Source organism: Nerophis lumbriciformis, linkage group LG24, assembly GCF_033978685.3.
Source record: "Nerophis lumbriciformis linkage group LG24, RoL_Nlum_v2.1, whole genome shotgun sequence".
Taxonomy (NCBI): Eukaryota; Metazoa; Chordata; class Actinopteri; order Syngnathiformes; family Syngnathidae; genus Nerophis; species Nerophis lumbriciformis.
In genome coordinates, this window is record NC_084571.2 from 40,273,802 (window position 1) to 40,293,786 (window position 19,985).

The 19,985-nt window shown below is 38.8% G+C and overlaps 1 protein-coding gene across 1 annotated transcript in view; it reads right to left on the reverse strand.

The window, feature by feature from the left end:
• Window positions 1–286: 286 nt before the first annotated feature.
• Window positions 287–19,985, reverse strand: part of ppap2d (phosphatidic acid phosphatase type 2D) — a 104,489-nt gene continuing 84,790 nt past the window's right edge. The window contains exons 5-6 of the mRNA XM_061982110.1: window positions 6,650–6,826; window positions 287–3,474 (exon numbers count right to left, since the gene is read on the reverse strand). Of these exons, the coding sequence (XP_061838094.1) occupies window positions 3,370–3,474; window positions 6,650–6,826 (282 nt within the window). The 3' untranslated portion in view covers window positions 287–3,369. The remainder of the gene's footprint in view (window positions 3,475–6,649; window positions 6,827–19,985) is intronic.

Sequence of the window (19,985 nt, forward strand, 5' to 3'; positions counted from 1 at the left end):
AATGACTGGTAACAAATTCAGCATCTATTTTTGGTAGGGATGTCCGATAATGGCTTTTTTGCCGATATCCAATATTCCGATATTGTCCAACTCTTAATTACCGATAGCGATATCAACCGATACCGATATATACAGTCGTGGAATTAACACATTATTATGCCTAATTTGGACAACCAGGTATGGTGAAGATAAGGTCCTTTTAAAAAAAAAATAAAATAAATAAAATAAGATAAATAAATTAAAAACATTTTTTTGAATAAAAAAGAAAGTAAAACAATATAAAGCAGTTACATAGAAACAAGTAATGAATGAAAATGAGTTAGGCCTTTAATGCCAGGACCACCACACCTACCGCCAAGCATGGTGGTGGTAGTATTATGCTCTGGGCCTGTTTTGCTGCCAATGGAACTGCTGCTTTACAGAGAGTAAATGGGACAATGAAAAAGGAGGATTACCTCCAAATTCTTCAGGACAAGCTAAAATCATCAGCCCGGAGGTTGGGTCTTGGGCGCAGTTGGGAAAATGACCCCAAACACACGTCAAAAGTGGTAAAGGAATAGCTAAATCAGGCTAGAATGAAGGTTTTAGAATGGCCTCCCCCTTGTGGGACTGTGCCGTCACAACTCCCTCCTCCAACCCATAACGGTCCTGACTTAAATGTGTGGACAATGCTGAAGAAACAAGTCCGTGTCAGAAAAGCAACACATTTAGCTGAACTGCAGCAATTTTGTGGTCAAGTGGTCAAGCAGAAGCTTGTGGATGGCTACCAAAAGCGCCTTATTGCGGGTAAACTTGCCAAGGGACATGTAAGCAAATATTAACATTGCTGTATGTATACTTTTGACCCGTCAAGCATGGTGGTGGTAGTATTATGCTCTGGGCCTGTTTTGCTGCCAATGGAACTGCTGCTTTACAGAGAGTAAATGGGACAATGAAAAAGGAGGATTACCTCCAAATTCTTCAGGACAAGCTAAAATCATCAGCCCGGAGGTTGGGTCTTGGGCGCAGTTGGGAAAATGACCCCAAACACACGTCAAAAGTGGTAAAGGAATGGCTAAATCAGCCTAGAATGAAGGTTTTAGAATGGCCTCCCCCTTGTGGGACTGTGCCGTCACAACTCCCTCCTCCAACCCATAACGGTCCTGACTTAAAGGTGTGGACAATGCTGAAGAAACAAGTCCGTGTCAGGAAAGCAACACATTTAGCTGAACTGCAGCAATTTTGTGGTCAAGTGGTCAAGCAGAAGCTTGTGGATGGCTACCAAAAGCGCCTTATTGCGGGTAAACTTGCCAAGGGACATGTAAGCAAATATTAACATTGCTGTATGTATACTTTTGACCCGTCAAGCATGGTGGTGGTAGTATTATGCTCTGGGCCTGTTTTGCTGCCAATGGAACTGCTGCTTTACAGAGAGTAAACGGGACAATGAAAAAGGAGGATTACCTCCAAATTCTTCAGGACAAGCTAAAATCATCAGCCCGGAGGTTGGGTCTTGGGCGCAGTTGCGTGTTCCAACAGGAAAATGACCCCAAACACACGTCAAAAGTGGTAAAGGAATGGCTAAATCAGGCTAGAATGAAGGTTTTAGAATGGCCTCCCCCTTGTGGGACTGTGCCGTCACAACTCCCTCCTCCAACCCATAACGGTCCTGACTTAAAGGTGTGGACAATTCTGAAGAAACAAGTCCGTGTCAGAAAAGCAACACATTTAGCTGAACTGCAGCAATTTTGTGGTCAAGTGGTCAAGCAGAAGCTTGTGGATGTCTACCAAAAGCGCCTTATTGCGGGTAAACTTGCCAAGGGACATGTAAGCAAATATTAACATTGCTGTATGTATACTTTTGACCCGTCAAGCATGGTGGTGGTAGTATTATGCTCTGGGCCTGTTTTGCTGCCAATGGAACTGCTGCTTTACAGAGAGTAAACGGGACAATGAAAAAGGAGGATTACCTCCAAATTCTTCAGGACAAGCTAAAATCACCAGCCCGGAGGTTGGGTCTTGGGCGCAGTTGGGTGTTCCAACAGGAAAATGACCCCAAACACACGTCAAAAGTGGTAAAGGAATGGCTAAATCAGGCTAGAATGAAGGTTTTAGAATGGCCTCCCCCTTGTGGGACTGTGCCGTCACAACTCCCTCCTCCAACCCATAACGGTCCTGACTTAAAGGTGTGGACAATTCTGAAGAAACAAGTCCGTGTCAGAAAAGCAACACATTTAGCTGAACTGCAGCAATTTTGTGGTCAAGTGGTCAAGCAGAAGCTTGTGGATGGCTACCAAAAGCGCCTTATTGCGGGTAAACTTGCCAAGGGACATGTAAGCAAATATTAACATTTCTGTATGTATACTTTTGACCCGTCAAGCATGGTGGTGGTAGTATTATGCTCTGGGCCTGTTTTGCTGCCAATGGAACTGCTGCTTTACAGAGAGTAAATAGAGAATTTCCTCCAAATTCTTCAGGACAAGCTAAAATCATCAGCCCGGAGGTTGGGTCTTGGGCGCAGTTGGGTGTTCCAACAGGACAATGACCCCAAACACACCTCAAAAGTGGTAAAGGAATGGTTAAATCAGGCTAGAATGAAGGTTTTAGAATGGCCTCCCCCTTGTGGGACTGTGCCGTCACAACTCCCTCCTCCAACCCATAATGGTCCTGACTTAAAGGTGTGGACAATTCTGAAGAAACAAGTCCGTGTCAGAAAAGCAACACATTTAGCTGAACTGGTCAAAAATTCAAGCAGATCAAGCTGCCTTATTGCAGGTAAACCTGCCAAGGGACATGTAAGCAAATATTAACATTGCTGTATGTATACTTTTGACCCTCACATTTTCAGTAGAGCCATAATAAATTCATAAAAGAAGCAAACTTCATGAATGTTTTTTTGTGAGCAACAAGTAAGTGCTCCAATCACTACATCACAAAAAAATAAGAGTTGTAGAAATGACTCAAGACAGCCATGTACGTCAACCTATGGACCAGGACTGTACACAGCAGCCATTTGTATGGTTTATAAGCCAACGTTTGGCTTGGACGGCTGACTGGACCCTCCACCGCAGACAAAAACAAAGGTTGTTAACTATCAATATTAGCAGCATCTAATAATCATCTGGAAAATATACTTATTTTTTCGACATTTTTACATATTTCATTAAAAAATAATCTATAACATCACCGGACGGGTTCGACTTTTCAGGTCAAATGTGCTTCTTGTGTTTGGACTGATTGTGTGTTAGATCGTACTTCCGTCCACGAGTAATCACGTCGTCTCCTCGGAACCATTCCCTTTCTGGTAAAAAAAAACAAAAAAAAATTCCAAAATGGTCTGTCGGTTGGCGAGCACCGAGGTCTTGGACGTGGTCTTGGGAGCCCCCGGGGCTAACAAACAGTCTGCTGGCTGGACAGAGGACTCTCCAGGGACATGCTGGTGGGGGTCAGGTCTGGACGAGTACCAGGCTTGAACATGGAGGAGATGTAGAAGGCCTGCGGGGCAGAGATACACAACCTGTGATACGCAGTCGATCTGCCGCTGCTCCCAACACCAGCAGGGACGGTGAGTTATCCGGGAAATATCAAATCAAACCATGGCGGAGATGTTTATAAAACAATCTTGCCTTCTTCCAAACTTGCTCCAAAACGAGCTGGAAAAGTGGCCGTGCCAGCAACCCGAGGGTTCCTGGTTCGATCCCCACCTTCTACCAATCTCGTCACGATCCGTTGTGTCCTTGAGCGAGACACTTCACCCTATGGTCATCTAATTAGCTACTATGCTAATATAATTAGTTACTATGGTCATCTAATTAGTTACTATGGTCATCTAATGAGTTACTATGGTCATCTAATTAGTTACTATGGTCATCTAATTAGTTACTATGGTAATCGAATGAGTTACTATGGTCATCTAATTAGTTACTATGGTCATCTAATTAGTTACTATGGTCATATCATTAGTTACCATGGTCATCTAATGAGTTACTATGGTCATCTAATTAGTTACTATAGTCATCTAATTAGTTACTATAGTCATCTAATTAGTTACTATGGAAATGTAATTAGTTACTATAGTAATCTAATTAGTTACTATGGTAATCAAGTTAGTTAATATGGTCATCTAATTAGTTATTATAGTAATCAAATTAGTTACTATAGTCATCGTATTAGTTACTATGGTTATCTAATTAGTTACTATGGTCATCTAATTAGTTACTATGCTAATATAATTAGTTACTATGGTCATCTAATTAGTTACTATGGTCATCTAATTAGTTACTATAGTAATCTAATGAGTTACTATGGTCATCTAATTAGTTACTATAGTCATCTAATGAGTTACTATGGTCATATAATTAGTTACAATGGTCATCTAATGAGTTACTATGCTAATCTAATTAGTTACTATAGTCATCTAATTAGTTACTATGGAAATGTAATTAGTTACTATATTAATCTAATTAGTTACTATGGTAATCAAGTTAGTTAATATGGTCATCTAATTAGTTATTATGGTAATCAAATTAGTTACTATAGTCATCGTATTAGTTACTATGGTTATCTAATTAGTTACTATGGTCATCTAATTAGTTACTATGCTAATATAATTAGTTACTATGGTCATCTAATTAGTTACTATGCTAATATAATTAGTTACTATGGTCATATAATTAGTTACTATGGTCATCTAATGAGTTACTATGGTCATCTAATGAGTTACTATGGTCCTCTAATTAGTTACTATGGTCATCTAATGAGTTACTATGGTCATCTAATGAGTTACTATGGTCCTCTAATTAGTTACTATGGTCATCTAATGAGTTACTATGGTCATCTAATGAGTTACTATGCTAATCTAATGAGTTACTATGGTCATCTAATTAGTTACTATAGTAATTTAATGAGTTACTATGGTCATATAATGAGTTACTATGGTCATCTAATGAGTTACTATGGTCATCTAATTAGTTACTTTGGTCATCTAATGAGTTACTATGGTCATCTAATGAGTTACTATGGTCATCTAATTAGTTACTATAGTAATCTAATGAGTTACTATGGTCATATAATGAGTTACTATGGTCATCTAATGAGTTACTATGGTCATCTAATTAGTTACTATGGTCATCTAATGAGTTACTTTGGTCATCTAATGAGTTACTATGGTCATCTAATTAGTTACTATGGTCATCTAATTAGTTACTATGGTCATCGAATTAGTTACTATGGTCATCTAATGAGTTACTATGGTCATCTAATGAGTTACTATGCTAATCGAATTAGTTACTATGGTCATCTAATGAGTTACTATGGTCATCTAATGAGTTACTATGGTCATCTAATTAGCTACTATGGTAATTTAATGAGATACTATGCTAATCTAATTAGTTACTATGGTCATCTAATTAGTTACTATGGTCATCTAATGAGTTACTATGGTCATCTAATTAGTTACTATGGTCATCTAATGAGTTACTATGCTAATCGAATTAGTTACTATGGTCATCTAATGAGTTACTATGGTCATCTAATGAGTTACTATGGTCATCTAATTAGTTACTATGGTCATCTAATGAGTTACTATGCTAATAGAATTAGTTACTATGGTCATCTAATGAGTTACTGTGGTCATCTAATTAGTTATTTTGCTAATCAAATTATTTAATATGGTCATCTAATTAGTTACTATGCTAATCTAAATAGTTACTATGGTAATCTAATTAATTACTGTGGTCATCTAATTAGTTATTATGGTCATCTAATTAGTTACTATGCTAATATAATTAGTTACTATGCTAATCTAATTAGTTACTATGGTCATCTAATTAGTTACTATGGTCATCTAATGAGTTACTATGGTCATCTAATTAGTTACTATGGTCATCTAATGAGTTACTATGCTAATCGAATTAGTTACTATGGTCATCTAATGAGTTACTATGGTCATCTAATGAGTTACTATGGTCATCTAGTGAGTTACTATGGTCATCGAATTAGTTACTATGGTCATCTAATGAGTTACTATGGTCATCTAATGAGTTACTATGGTCATCTAATTAGTTACTATGGTCATCTAATTAGTTACTATGGTCATCTAATGAGTTACTATGCTAATCGAATGAGTTACTATGGTCATCTAATGAGTTACTATGCTCATCTACTGAGTTTCTATGGTCATCTAATTAGCTACTATGGTAATTTAATGAGTTACTATGCTAATCTAATTAGTTACTATGGTCATATAATTAGTTACTATGGTCATCTAATGAGTTACTATGCTAATCTAATGAGTTACTATGGTCATCTAATGAGTTACTATGGTCATCTAATTAGTTACTACGGTAATCTAATGAGTTACTATGGTTATCTAATGAGTTACTATGCTCATCTAATTAGTTACATCTAAGGTAAGGCCAACGAGTAGTATAGATCGGTGGTTCTCGGTTGGTACTTTACCTTTAATTATGACTTACTAATTGACTAAGTCAAAATAATGACAAAATAATGACTTTTAACCATGCAAAAGCGCTTTGAGTCACTAGAGAAAAGCGCTATATAAATATCATCCACTTCACTTCACTTTCACACAGTTTGAACAGTAACACTGTGTTTGAATATAACCTAATTAGTCACATCTAGTCCAAACAGAACATTCCGGTGAACGTACCACCCAGTATGCGGTGAGCCCGCCTTGAAGGAAGCCCGTGAGGACGTCGGTGGGGTGGTGGCGGTAGTCGGAGATGCGGCTGAGTCCGGTGTAGATGGCGATCATCACCAAGATGAACTGTACCAGGGGTCGCAGCAGCCGAGCCCCTCGCCACGACAACCTGGCCTGCAGGTAGAACTGCAAGACGGGAGAGGGTAACAATCAACAACCTGGGTGTGACCTTTCTAAAGTTCTTACTTATATCTGTCAGTCAACTAGCACTAAAACATACCGGTGTAGTGACTTGACATTATTCACCCAAGGAACTTAACTTATTAGAGAGGACAGTTTTTCACGGGACACATTTCGGGCGTTGTTGTTGTTGCACTAGTGAGCCACGGATGAGGAGATGCTGCTCCGTTATTGATTGAAGTAAAGTCTGAATGTCATTAAAAACAGTTAGCGCCATCTTTTGACACTTCTTCCACTCCCGTCCTTGCACGCTACACCGCTACAACAAAGATGACGCTGTCAAAGTGGTTTTTCAAACTTTTTTGAGCCGAGGCACATTTCTTGCGTTAAAAAAACACGGAGGTACCAGCAGAAATCATTAAAAACGAACTAAGTTGATAATAAAAAAATCGTTGTCCCAATTGTTGGGTATGACTTTAAAGCATAACCAAGCATGCATCACTATAGCTCTTGTCTCAAAGTAGGTGTACTGTCACCACCTGTCACATCACACCCTGACTTATTTGGACTTTTTTTGTGTTTTAGTCCTTCTCTTGCGCTCTTATTTTGGTGGCTTTTTTTTCTTTTTTTGGTATTTTCCGGTAGCAGTTTCATGTCTTCCTTTGAGCGATATTTCCCCGCATCGACTTTGTTTTAGCAATCAAGAATATTTCAGTTGTTTTTAATCCTTCTTTGTGGGGACATTGTTGATTGTCATGTCATGTTGGGATGTACATTGTCTTTGCTCCACAGTAAGTCTTTGCTGTCGTCCAGCATTCTGTTTTTGTTTACTTTGTAGCCAGTTCAGTTTTAGTTTGGTTCTGCATAGCCTTCCCTAAGCTTCAATGCCTTTTCTTAGGGGCAATCACCTTTTGTTTTTGTTTTTGTTTTGTTTTGTTTGTTTTGCTTTTGTTTTGTTTTGTTGTTTGTTTGTTTTTGTTTTTGTTTTTGTTTACTTAGTAGCCAGTTCACTTTTAGTTTCGTTCTGCATAGCCTTCCCTAAGCTTCAATGCCTTTTCTTAGGGGCACTCACCTTTTGTTTTTGTTTTTGTTTTGTTTTGTTTGTTTTGCTTTGTTGTTTGTTTGTTTTTGTTTTTGTTTTTGTTTACTTAGTAGCCAGTCCAGCTTTAGTTTCGTTCTGCATAGCCTTCCCTAAGCTTCAATGCCTTTTCTTAGGGGCACTCACTTTTTGTTTTTGTTTTGTTTGTTTTTGTTTTGTTTTGTTGTTTGTTTGTTTTTGTCATGACTAGGACTGTGGCTTGGTTTGTTCTCCCGTGGTGCAAATGAACTGGACTGGTCAAGGCTTGAAGGTGGGTACATGATTTATTTAAACTATCAAAAAAGGAATAAACAAAAAGCGCGCACAGTGGCGGAGAATAAAACTAGACTTTAAACACAAAACTTGCACATTGGCAGAAACTATGAACAATTAAACAAAACACTAACTGTGGCTTAACAAACAAAAACTTACTTGGCATGGAACCGGCATGAAAAAAAGAGTAGCAAGGGTCATCAGGGTGTGGAGAGTGTGCAGGAGCATAAATGTGGTGATGTCGTCAGAACGAACAACAGAAAATGAATGAACTTAAATACTATGGACATGATTAGTGAAAGCAGGTGCGTGACTCGAAACGTGAAACAGGTGCGTGACGTGACAGGTGAAAACTAATGGTTGCTATGGTGACAAGAGTGCACAATGAGTCCAAACGTGGAACAGGTGCGTGACGTGACAGGTGAAACTAATGGTTGCTATGGTGACAAAACAAAACAAAAGTGCACAAAAAGTCCAAAATTTAAACCGAACATTACTAAAACAAAACATGATCACACAGACATGACAGTTTTTGTTTTTGTTTTTGTTTTTGTTTACTTAGTAGCCAGTCCAGCTTTAGTTTCGTTCTGCATAGCCTTCCCTAAGCTTCAATGCCTTATCTTAGGGTCACTCACCTTTTGCTTATTTTTGGTTTAAGCATTAGACACCTTTTTACCTGCACACTGCCTCCCGCTGTTCCCGACATCTACAAAGCAATTAGCTACCGGCTGCCACCTACTGATATGGAAGAGTATTACACGGTTACTCTGCCCAGCTCTAGACAGCACCGACACTCAACAACAACACATCATTTGCAGACTATAATTACTGCTTTGCAAAACATATTTCTAACCCAAATAGGTGAAATTAGATCATCTCCCACGGCACACCAGACATCATAAACAATATTATAAACAACATCATCATCAACAACATTATCAACAACAACATCGTCATCAACATCAACATTATCAACAACATCATCATCAACATCATTATCAACAACAACAACATCATCAACAACAACATTAACAACATAATCATCAACAACATCAATATTATCAACAACATCAACATCATCAACATCAACAACAACATTAACAACAACAATATTAACAACATCAATATTATCAACAACATCATCATCAACAACAACATTAACAACAACAACATTCATCAAATACAAAAAACAACACAAAAAACTACATCTTCAAAAACAACATCAACATCATCATCAACAACATTAACAACAACAACATAATTGATCAAATACAAAAACAACATCAACACAAAAACAACATCTTCAACAACACCGTTAACAACAACAACATTATCAACAACAACATCATCAACAATATTAACAACGACATCATCAACAACATTATCAACAACAACATTAACAACAACATCATCAACAACAACATCATCAACACAACAACAACATCATCATCAACATTATCAACAACAACATCATCAATAACATTATCTACAACATCAACATTATCAACAACAACTTCATCAACAATATTAACAAATACATCATCAACAACATTAACAACAACATTAACAACAACATCATCAACAACAACATCATCAACAACAACATTAACAACAACATCATCAACAACAACATAGACATCAACATTATCAACAACAACATCATCAACAATATTAACAACAACATCATCAACAACAACATTATCAACAACATTATCAACAACATTATCAACAACAACATCATCAACAACAATATCATCAACAACATTATCAACAACAACATTAACAACAACATCATCAACAACACCATCAACATTATCAACAACATCAACATGATCAACAACAACATCATCAACAATAATAACAACAATATAATCAACAACAACATCATCAACAACAATATCAACAACATTAACAACAACATCATCAACAACAACATCATCAACAACATTAACAACATCATCAACAACATTAACAACATCATTAACAACAACATCATCAACAACAACATCAACATTAACAACAACATCATCAACAACAACATCATCAACAACTTTATCAACAACAACATCATCAACAACATTATCAACAACAACATTAACAACAACATCATCAACAACATTATCAACAACAACATTGACAACAACATCATCAACAACAACAACAACAACAAACAACAACAACATTAACAACAACATTGTCAACAACAATATCATCAACAACAAAATCATCAACAACATAATCAACAACAACATTAACAACAACATCATCAACAACAACAACATCATCAACAACAACATCATCAACAACATTAACAACAACAACATTAACGACAAGATCATCAACAACAACATCAACAACAACATTAACAACAACATCATCAACAACTTTATCAACAACAACATTAACAACAACATCATCAACAACAACATCATCAACAACTTTATCAACGACAACATTAACAACAACATCATCAACAACATTATCAACAACAACATTAACAACAACATCATCAACAACATTATCAACAACAACATTGACAACAACATCATCAACAACAACAACAACATAAACAACAACAACATTAACAACAACATAATCAACAACATCAACAACAACAACATTAACAACAACATCGTCAACAAAATTATCAACAACAACATCATCAACAACATTATCAACAACAATATTGACAACAACATCATCAACAACATTAACAACAACATCATCAACAACAGCATCATCAACAACATTAACAACATCATTAACAACAACATCATCAACAAAATTATCAACAACAACATCATCAACAACAACAACATCATCATCAACATCAACATTATTAACAACATCATCATCACTAGTGTGCCGCGGCACAGTGGTTGAAAAACACTGATGTAGACCTCAAAGAAGTCTTTTACATTTAGAAAACAATCATAATAACATGACTACTTTAATGCGCCTTATAATCCGGGGTGCCTTTAGTATGAAAACAGACCTGACTAGACCCGCTCCTCAGCAGGGTGCCTTTATAATCCGGTGCGCCCTATGGTCCGGAAAATAGGGTAATAATAACAAGGTTCTTTTATCTGCATACAAGTGTCATTTCTCTCCCACGGTGCACTGGTGGGAGAAAGATGAAGATGGGGGGGATGAAATGAAATGGTGGTGAAAGAAGTCTGTCCATCTCTCAGCAGACGTATTCACCCCCCCCCCCCCCCGCCCCCCCCATCCCTAAATGAGTCCACAACAAGGCTTCCTCTGTCTGTGCAGCCTCTTCATCTATTCATGTTGCCTCCTCCTCCTCCTCCTTCCTCGTCTCGCCGCTTGCTGAGCTGGAAAGCGGGTCGCCTTTGGAGGAGCATGGCCACGATGCTCCATCATATCAAACCGTGCATATTTGAGGTATTTTAGAGATGTGCTTTCTGAGGGGTTCTACTCCAATCAGGGGTAGGCCCCCATAAGTGGCCCCCATCCCAACATGCACCTCATACACACACTTGGTACACTATCTGCCTTGACTCACATATGACCTTGAAGTGCCATCCCATTCCTAACCCATAGGGTTCAATATGACACCTTTTGCAGCTATTACAGCTTCAACTCTTCTGGGAAGGGCTGTCCACAAGGTTGCCGAGTGTCTTTATAGGAATTTTCCACCATTCTTCCAAGGTCACGCACTGATGTTGCTGGCTCTCGGTCTCCGTTCTAATTCATCCCAAAGGTATTTGTCATGTCTGTGTAATCATGTTTTGTTTAGTTATAGGACTCTTTAGTTTCTGTCTTTTCACTCCCTTGTCTTGTTTCCATGATTACCCCATTAGTTTCACCTGTTCCACGTTTGGACTCATTGCGCACTCTTAATTGTCACCATAGCAACCCATTAGTTTTCACCTGTCACGTCACGCACCTGTTTCACGTCTTGAGCCACGCACCTGTTTTCGTTAATCATGTCTGTAGTATTTAAGTTCAGTGTTTTTCAGTTTGTCTTGCTGACGACCTCACCACATTTACCGTATTTTCCGCACTATAAGGCGCACCTAAAAACCACAAATTTTCTCAAAAGCTAACAGTGCGCCTTATAACCCGGTGCGCTTTATTACGATTCATTTTCATAAAGTTTCGATCTCGCAACTTCGGTAAACAGCCGCCATCTTTTTTCCCGGTAGAACAGGAAGCGCTTCTTCTTCTACGCAAGCAACCGCCAAGGTAAGCACCCGCCCCCATAGAACAGGAAGCGCTACCGCCCGCCCCCGGAAGAAAAAGAAGCGCGCGGATATTTCGTTTCATTTCCTTTGTGTGTCTACATCTGTAAAGACCAGACTACAAAATGGCTCCTACTAAACGACACGCTTATAACGCAGAATTTAAACTTAAGGCAATAAGTCATGCCGAAGAACACGGAAATAGAGCAGCAGCAAGAGAATATAACATAAATGAATCAATGGTGCGTAGGTGGAGGAAGCAAGAAGATGACCTGCGCCAGGTAAAGAAGACAAAACAGAGTTTCCGAGGGAACAAAGCAAGATGGCAACAGTTGGAGGACGAACTCGAACAGTGGGTTGTTGAGCAGAGAGCAGCAAGCAGAAGTGTCAGCACCATCACTATTCCAATGAAGGCAACAACGCTAGCAAGCGAACTTCACCTGGATGATTTTAAAGGTGGTGCTTCTTGGTGTTTCCGGTTTATGAAAAGACGCAATCTCTCCATCCGCACACGGACCACTATTTCACAGCAACTGCCTAACGACTTTAAAGAAAAGCTGGCTACTTTCCGTGCATATTGTAAAAAGAAGATAGCGGAAAAAAAGATCCGGCCAGAGAACATTATCAACATGGACGAGGTTCCACTGACTTTTGATATTCCTGTGAACCGCACTGTTGATACAACGGGAGCACGTACGGTGAATATTCGCACCACAGGGAATGAGAAGTCGTCCTTCACTGTGGTTCTAGCTTGCCATGCTAATGGCCAGAAACTTCCTCCCATGGTGATATTCAAAAGGAAGACCTTGCCAAAAGAGACCTTTCCAGCCGGCGTCATCATAAAAGCTAACTCGAAGGGATGGATGGATGAAGAAAAGATGAGCGAGTGGTTAAGGGAAGTTTACGCGAAGAGGCCGGGTGGCTTTTTTCACGCAGCTCCGTCCATGTTGATATACGACTCCATGCGCGCCCACATCACAGATGGTGTCAAAAAACAAGTGAAGCACACAAATACAACACTCGCCGTCATTCCGGGTGGATTAACCAAAGAACTCCAACCGCTGGATATTGGTGTCAACAGGGCATTCAAATCACGACTGCGAACGGCGTGGGAACAATGGATGACCGAAGGCGAACACACCTTCACTAAGACGGGCAGACAGCGCCGGACGACATACGCCAACATTTGCCAGTGGATCGTAAATGCCTGGGCAGATATTTCGGTCACAACTGTGGTCCGAGCTTTCCGGAAGGCAGGATTCACAGAACTACTGGACAACAACAGCGACACTGACTCCGATGACTTCGAAGAGACGGAGCCGGCCATTTTGGAACCCACGCTTGCGCAACTTTTCAATTCGGACACCGAAGACGAAGAATTCGAAGGATTTACCGGTACGAATGAAGAATAACTTCAGAAAGTGAGCGCTATGTTTATTTTGTGTGTTGTGACATTAACGTTCGAGCAACATTATGTTGCTATTGCTCTACACCATTTTGAATTTTACTATGTTTGTGATTGCACATTTGTACATTTTGGGACAGAGTTGTTAGAACGCTGGTTTTCAATATATTATTAAAGTTTGACTGAACTATCTGACTGTTTTTTTGACATTCACTTTAGCGCAGCGTTTTTTTGACATTCACTTTAGCGCAGCGTAGGCGCGGCTTATAGTCCGGGGCGGCTTATTGGTGGACAAAATTATGAAATATGTAATTCATAGAAGGTGCGGCTAATAATCCGGTGCGCCTTATAGTGCGGAAAATACGGTATGCTCTGTCCATTCTTTCCATGTCCATTCTTCATGCAACTATTTTTGTCCAAGCCAAGTAAGTTTTTGTTCCATGTTTATAGTCTTTTTGGTTTCATAGTTTGTTCTCCACCATTGTGCGTGTTTTTTGTTTGTACTTTTTGCTATAGTCTTTTGATTTCATAGTTTATTCTCCGCCACTGTGCGCGCTTTTCGTTTGCTTTTTTTTGATATATTAAATAAATCATGTACCTTCATTCCCGTCTCGCCCGTGCCAACTTTCCGTTGCATCCCGGAAAAGCAAACACCCAAGATCAAGTCTTGACAGTATTCTATCGGAGTTCAGGTCAGGACTCTGGGCAGGCCAGTCAAGTTCATCCACACCAGACTCTGTCGTCCGTGTCTTTATGGACCTTGCTTTGTCAGTCATGTTGGAAGAGGAAGGGGCCCGCTCCAAACTGTTCCCACCAGGTTGGGAGCATGGAATTGTCCAAAATGTTTTGGTATCCTGGAGCATACAAAGTTCCTTTCACTGGAACTAAGGGGCCAAGCCCAACTGCTGAGAAAAACAACCCCACACCATAATTCCTCCTCCACCAAATTTCACAATGCAGTTCAAAATGTAGCGTTCTCCTGGCAACCTCCAAACCCAGACTGGTCCATCAGATTGCCAGATGGAAAAGTGTGATTCATCAGTCCAGCGGCGGCAGCGGCGATGACCAAGAAGAACGCGGAGTTTGAATATAATTACAACATTTTATGTACATATTTATATACAGATTTGAACAATTAGTGATTCACTGAAATATATTTATTAATTGTGGTTCTTACAAAAAATATATCTTATAAAATATAAAAGCTAAAATGTCTCTTAAAGCTCTGCCCCTTTAATTAGTGAATACTAAATAATTTAACTTTAGCCTACTACTACAACCATATTATTTACCAGCAACATGAAGTGAAACGGAGGCAGAGGTGTCCTGCCACAGTCAGTCAACCTCCTCCTCCTCCTCCTGCTGCTGCTGAACAGGTCGTACCTGTGGTCCGAACTGTAGGCCTACCTCCTCTTCAAGTCGAGCCCTTTTCGGCCGTTGAAAATATTTTTCTATACTCATCTGTGTGAAGGAGTGAACATCCAACATTAGAATGTATTACTAACGAGCAGAAGCGCTCTATGTACAGTGCCGTGTAACCTTAAGCGGCAGCAGCTCAACACATGCAGGGTTCAACGTTAAGGTTTTTTTCTACTTGCCCGACTTCTCAAATCTACTTGCCCCAATATTTTTACTTGTCCTGCCTAGGTTTTTTTCTGGCTGTGTAGTGCTCATGGCTTATATCTTACTAAAATCCTTCCCGTTGACTATTTACAACACTACACAGTATTTATTATTATTATTATCTATAATTACATTTAAATGGCATTGCATACATGTACAATTAAATGCTATTTCACATTATTTGAGCAGTAGCAGTTACACCCATCTGAACAGGTCAGCCACCTGCTTAAAGCCCGATCACAGTTGAAGTCTTGAAATGAAGGGCCTTTAATGGCCAAAACATTAACCTGGACAACATTTTAACAACTGGTTGGCTCACATTTTATTATTTTCATTGCATTCACATGCTGCAGTGGACAGTGGACAACTTAGCTTCAGTCCATGTGTGTTTATTGACAACAGGGTTATAACCTGGACACGTTAGCTCGTCGGTATGAAAACAGGTGACCGAGTCAAAAAGCGGCGATGTTAATGAAGCAGCGTCAGGCTGCTCACCGTCAGTGAAACGCTCGGTGAAATCGCGGATTAACGTTAAATATATGACGAGCCGCAAGCGATGCAGCTATAACCTATCTACCTATAACACCTGTAAAAATGAAGCAATGCTACCACTCTAGCAAGCGTTAGCTAGCCGGCTATGAGCCACCAAGCTGCTAACTATCGCCAAAAGGCACCATTTAAGTTTTTTTCCCCATGGCATCCTGGATCAAGGCTTTCAGCAGCTTTTGGACGTTTGAGGTAGAAACGTAGGAAGCGCCATCATTATGAAAAGTAGCCGGCGAGTATTTTGTTCCCGTCCGTCCGTCCGTCCCTCTTCTTCTTCTTCTTCTGGCCCACCAGGTGAATTAAGTGCTATTGGCAGAGTTACAATGCATAGTAGGCTACCGCCACCTACTGCACCGGAGTTGTAACTACAAGGTACATTCACAGACAGTCCCATTGCTTTTATGAGCGGTCGAGCAAGTCAAAAGCCGAAAAATCCATTTGTGGCGGACATAATTCTTTCGTGGCGGGCCGCCACAAATAAATGAATGTGTGGGAAACACTGATATTATATTTATTATTATATCTAGATCACAGGTGTCAAACTCAAGGCCCCGGGGGGCCACACTTGGCCCGCTACATCCTTTTATGTGGCCCGTGAAAGCCTGGAAATAATATGAGTTGATAAAAGTACTTTATCTTTTCTTACTGAAGGCTATTTGTTCTTTCCATTTCGATGTGCAAAAATAATATGCACTGCTTGCAATTTCATACATTTTAAGCTTTAATTGTATCTAATAATGCAGCCAAATATGACATTCCCATGCATAAAAATAAATACTTCAATATCTGCTTGACTTATAACGTCATTGTAAGTCACCCATCAAATTGTACACAGTAAAAATGACAATAGATTTTAAGGTAAAATTCTGGGGATTGACTTGCTTTTTTTTTATCGTACAAAACACTTTTGTACCGTTTTTCCATATATATTAACACACTGTAAAAACAACAACCGTAGATTGTATTGTGGAAAAACTGGCAGCTCTGTTGCATGAATTTTATTGTAAAAAAATAAATAAAATTAAAAAATTAAAAAATTAAAATAAATAAAAAAAATAAAAAATAAAAAATAAAATATATATATATATATATATATATATACCTTGGTATTTACCGTGATGACGGACTGGCAGTGTGTCGCGCCTCGCCAAGGAGCAGCGAGAATACCAAGAAGCGCATATGCCAAATTTTCAAAGAGAACGGCCTACGGATCACGATTGAAGCCAACAAGCAAACCGTCAACTTCCTTGACGTCACTTTCAACCTGAGAAATAACAGCTACCAACCATTCACGAAACCCAACACAACACTCCAATACGTGCACCATGACAGCAACCACCCACCCACCACCACGAACAGAATACCTACCGGAATCAATAAAAGGCTATCGATGCTGTCATCTAGCAAAGCTGAATTTGACCAAGCAACCCCCCCGTACCAAAAATCCCTTGATGAAAGCGGATACAATTTCACCCTCACCTATGAACCCACGCCAGGAAACCAGCCAAAAAAGAACAGAAAACGAAACGACATCATCTGGTACAACCCCCCATACAGCAAAAACGTCTCAACGAACATTGGACACAAATTCCTCAATCTGATTGACAAACACTTTCCCAAAGACAACACCCTAAGAAAAGTATTCAACAAGAACAACATTAAATTGAGCTACAGCTGCATGAACAATATACGACAAATCATCTCAAACCACAACAAAACAATTGCAAATGAGCCGTCGACCCCCAGACAGAGCGACTCCAAAACCAACAAAGGATGTAACTGTCGAAAGAAACCTGATTGCCCTCTCAACGGGGGGTGCTTACAAACATCAGTTGTCTACCAATCTAAGGTAATACGCAAGGACATTAACACATCCGACACATATGTAGGATTAACCGAGGGAGAATTCAAAACCAGATGGAACAATCACAAGGCTTCTTTCAGGAACAAAAACCTGCGAAATACCACAGAACTCAGCAAACACATTTGGGACCTCAAAGACAATAATGTTGAATATTCAATAACATGGCAAATTCTTGAATCCAGCACACCTTACAATAGTGGTAATAAAAGATGCAACCTATGCTTGAAAGAGAAACTGTTTATTATTTACCGTCCAGACCTGTCATCCCTCAACAAGCGCAGCGAAATTGTAACAGCATGCCGCCACAGACGGAAACACCTCCTAGGTAACACATGAGCCAATCACCACGCCCCTAGGCCAGCCTGTACCCACCCACTCTGTGCCCTATATAAACCATGGTATGCGAATGCTCCCATTAAAATCTCCTGATGATTGAGGGTACCCCCCTCATGAAACAGGCCTGTAGAGATGAAATAGTCTTGTGATTTTTTTCCCACACATACATATATATATATATATATATATATATATATATATATATATATATATATATATATATATATATATATATATATATTTATATGTTGTTTTTTAAACTAAAACTGGTAAAATTCTGGAGACTGAGCTGGCAGTTTTTGCAGTAAAATCTGAATTTATTTAAAAAAATAAATAAAATTAAAAAATTAAAAAAATTAAAATAAATAAATAAATAAATAAAAATATATGTATATATATATATATATATGGGTTTTTTTCAAACTAAAACTGGTAAAATTCTGGAGACTGAGCTGGCAGTTTTTTGCGGTAAAATCTGAATTTATTTTAACAGTGTTTGTAAAAAAAAATTCTAATAATCAAATGCATAAGCAATTATAAACATGTACTGTACAGGTATACATGTATATTGATATACTAATCACTATAAGAGCAACCCTAACTGCGATGTGGCCCTCTATGAAAACAAGTTTGACATGCCTGCTCTATATAAACCACCCTAAATACCTTCTTTTTTTTTTTTTAATATTTACAAAATAAACCCAACAAATTCAATATAAACTGACCAGAAAATGAGTTTAAATAATCATACTTTAACCTGTAATTATTCACTAAAAATATCATTATGAAATGTTATCATAAGTGGATAACACAAATCATAATACATCATCATTATTATTATTATTATATTATTAGTAGCGCATCTCCAGGGAGTTAAGTCTCCCCCTGTCTTCAAAACCTAGGAACCTCTGTTTCCAACTTTCATCTAGGGTCCTTGAATGCACCACAGTTGAGTTGAGTTTGAGTTTATTTGGAACATGCATGCATGCATCATGTTGTATGCATGCATGCATGCATACAACATGATACATGCATGCATACAACATGATGCATGCATGTATCATGTTATATGCATGCATGTATCATGTTGTATGAATGCATACAACATGATGCATGCATGCATACAACATGATGCATGCATGCATACAACATGATGCATGCATGCATACAACATGATGCATGCATGCAAACAATGTGATGCATGCATACATACAACATGATGCATGCATGTATCATGTTATATGCATGCATGTATCATGTTGTATGAATGCATACAACATGATGCATGCATGCATACAACATGATGCATGCATGCATACAACATGATGCATGCATGCATACAACATGATGCATGCATGCAAACAATGTGATGCATGCATACATACAACATGATGCATGCATGCATACAACATGATACATGCATGCATACAACATGATATATGCATGCATACAACATGATACATGCATGCATACAACATGATACATGCATGCATACAACATGATACATGCGTGCACACAACATGATACATGCATGCATACAACATGATGCATGCATGTATCATGTTATATGCATGCATGTATCATGTTGTATGCATGCATACAACATGATGCATGCATGCATACAACATGATACATGCATGCATACAACATGATGCATGCATGCACACAACATGATGCATGCATGCATACAACATGACACATGCATGCATACAACATGATACATGCATGCATACAACATGATACATGCATGCATACAACATGATACATGCATGCATACAACATGATACATGCGTGCACACAACATGATACATGCATGCATACAACATGATGCATGCATG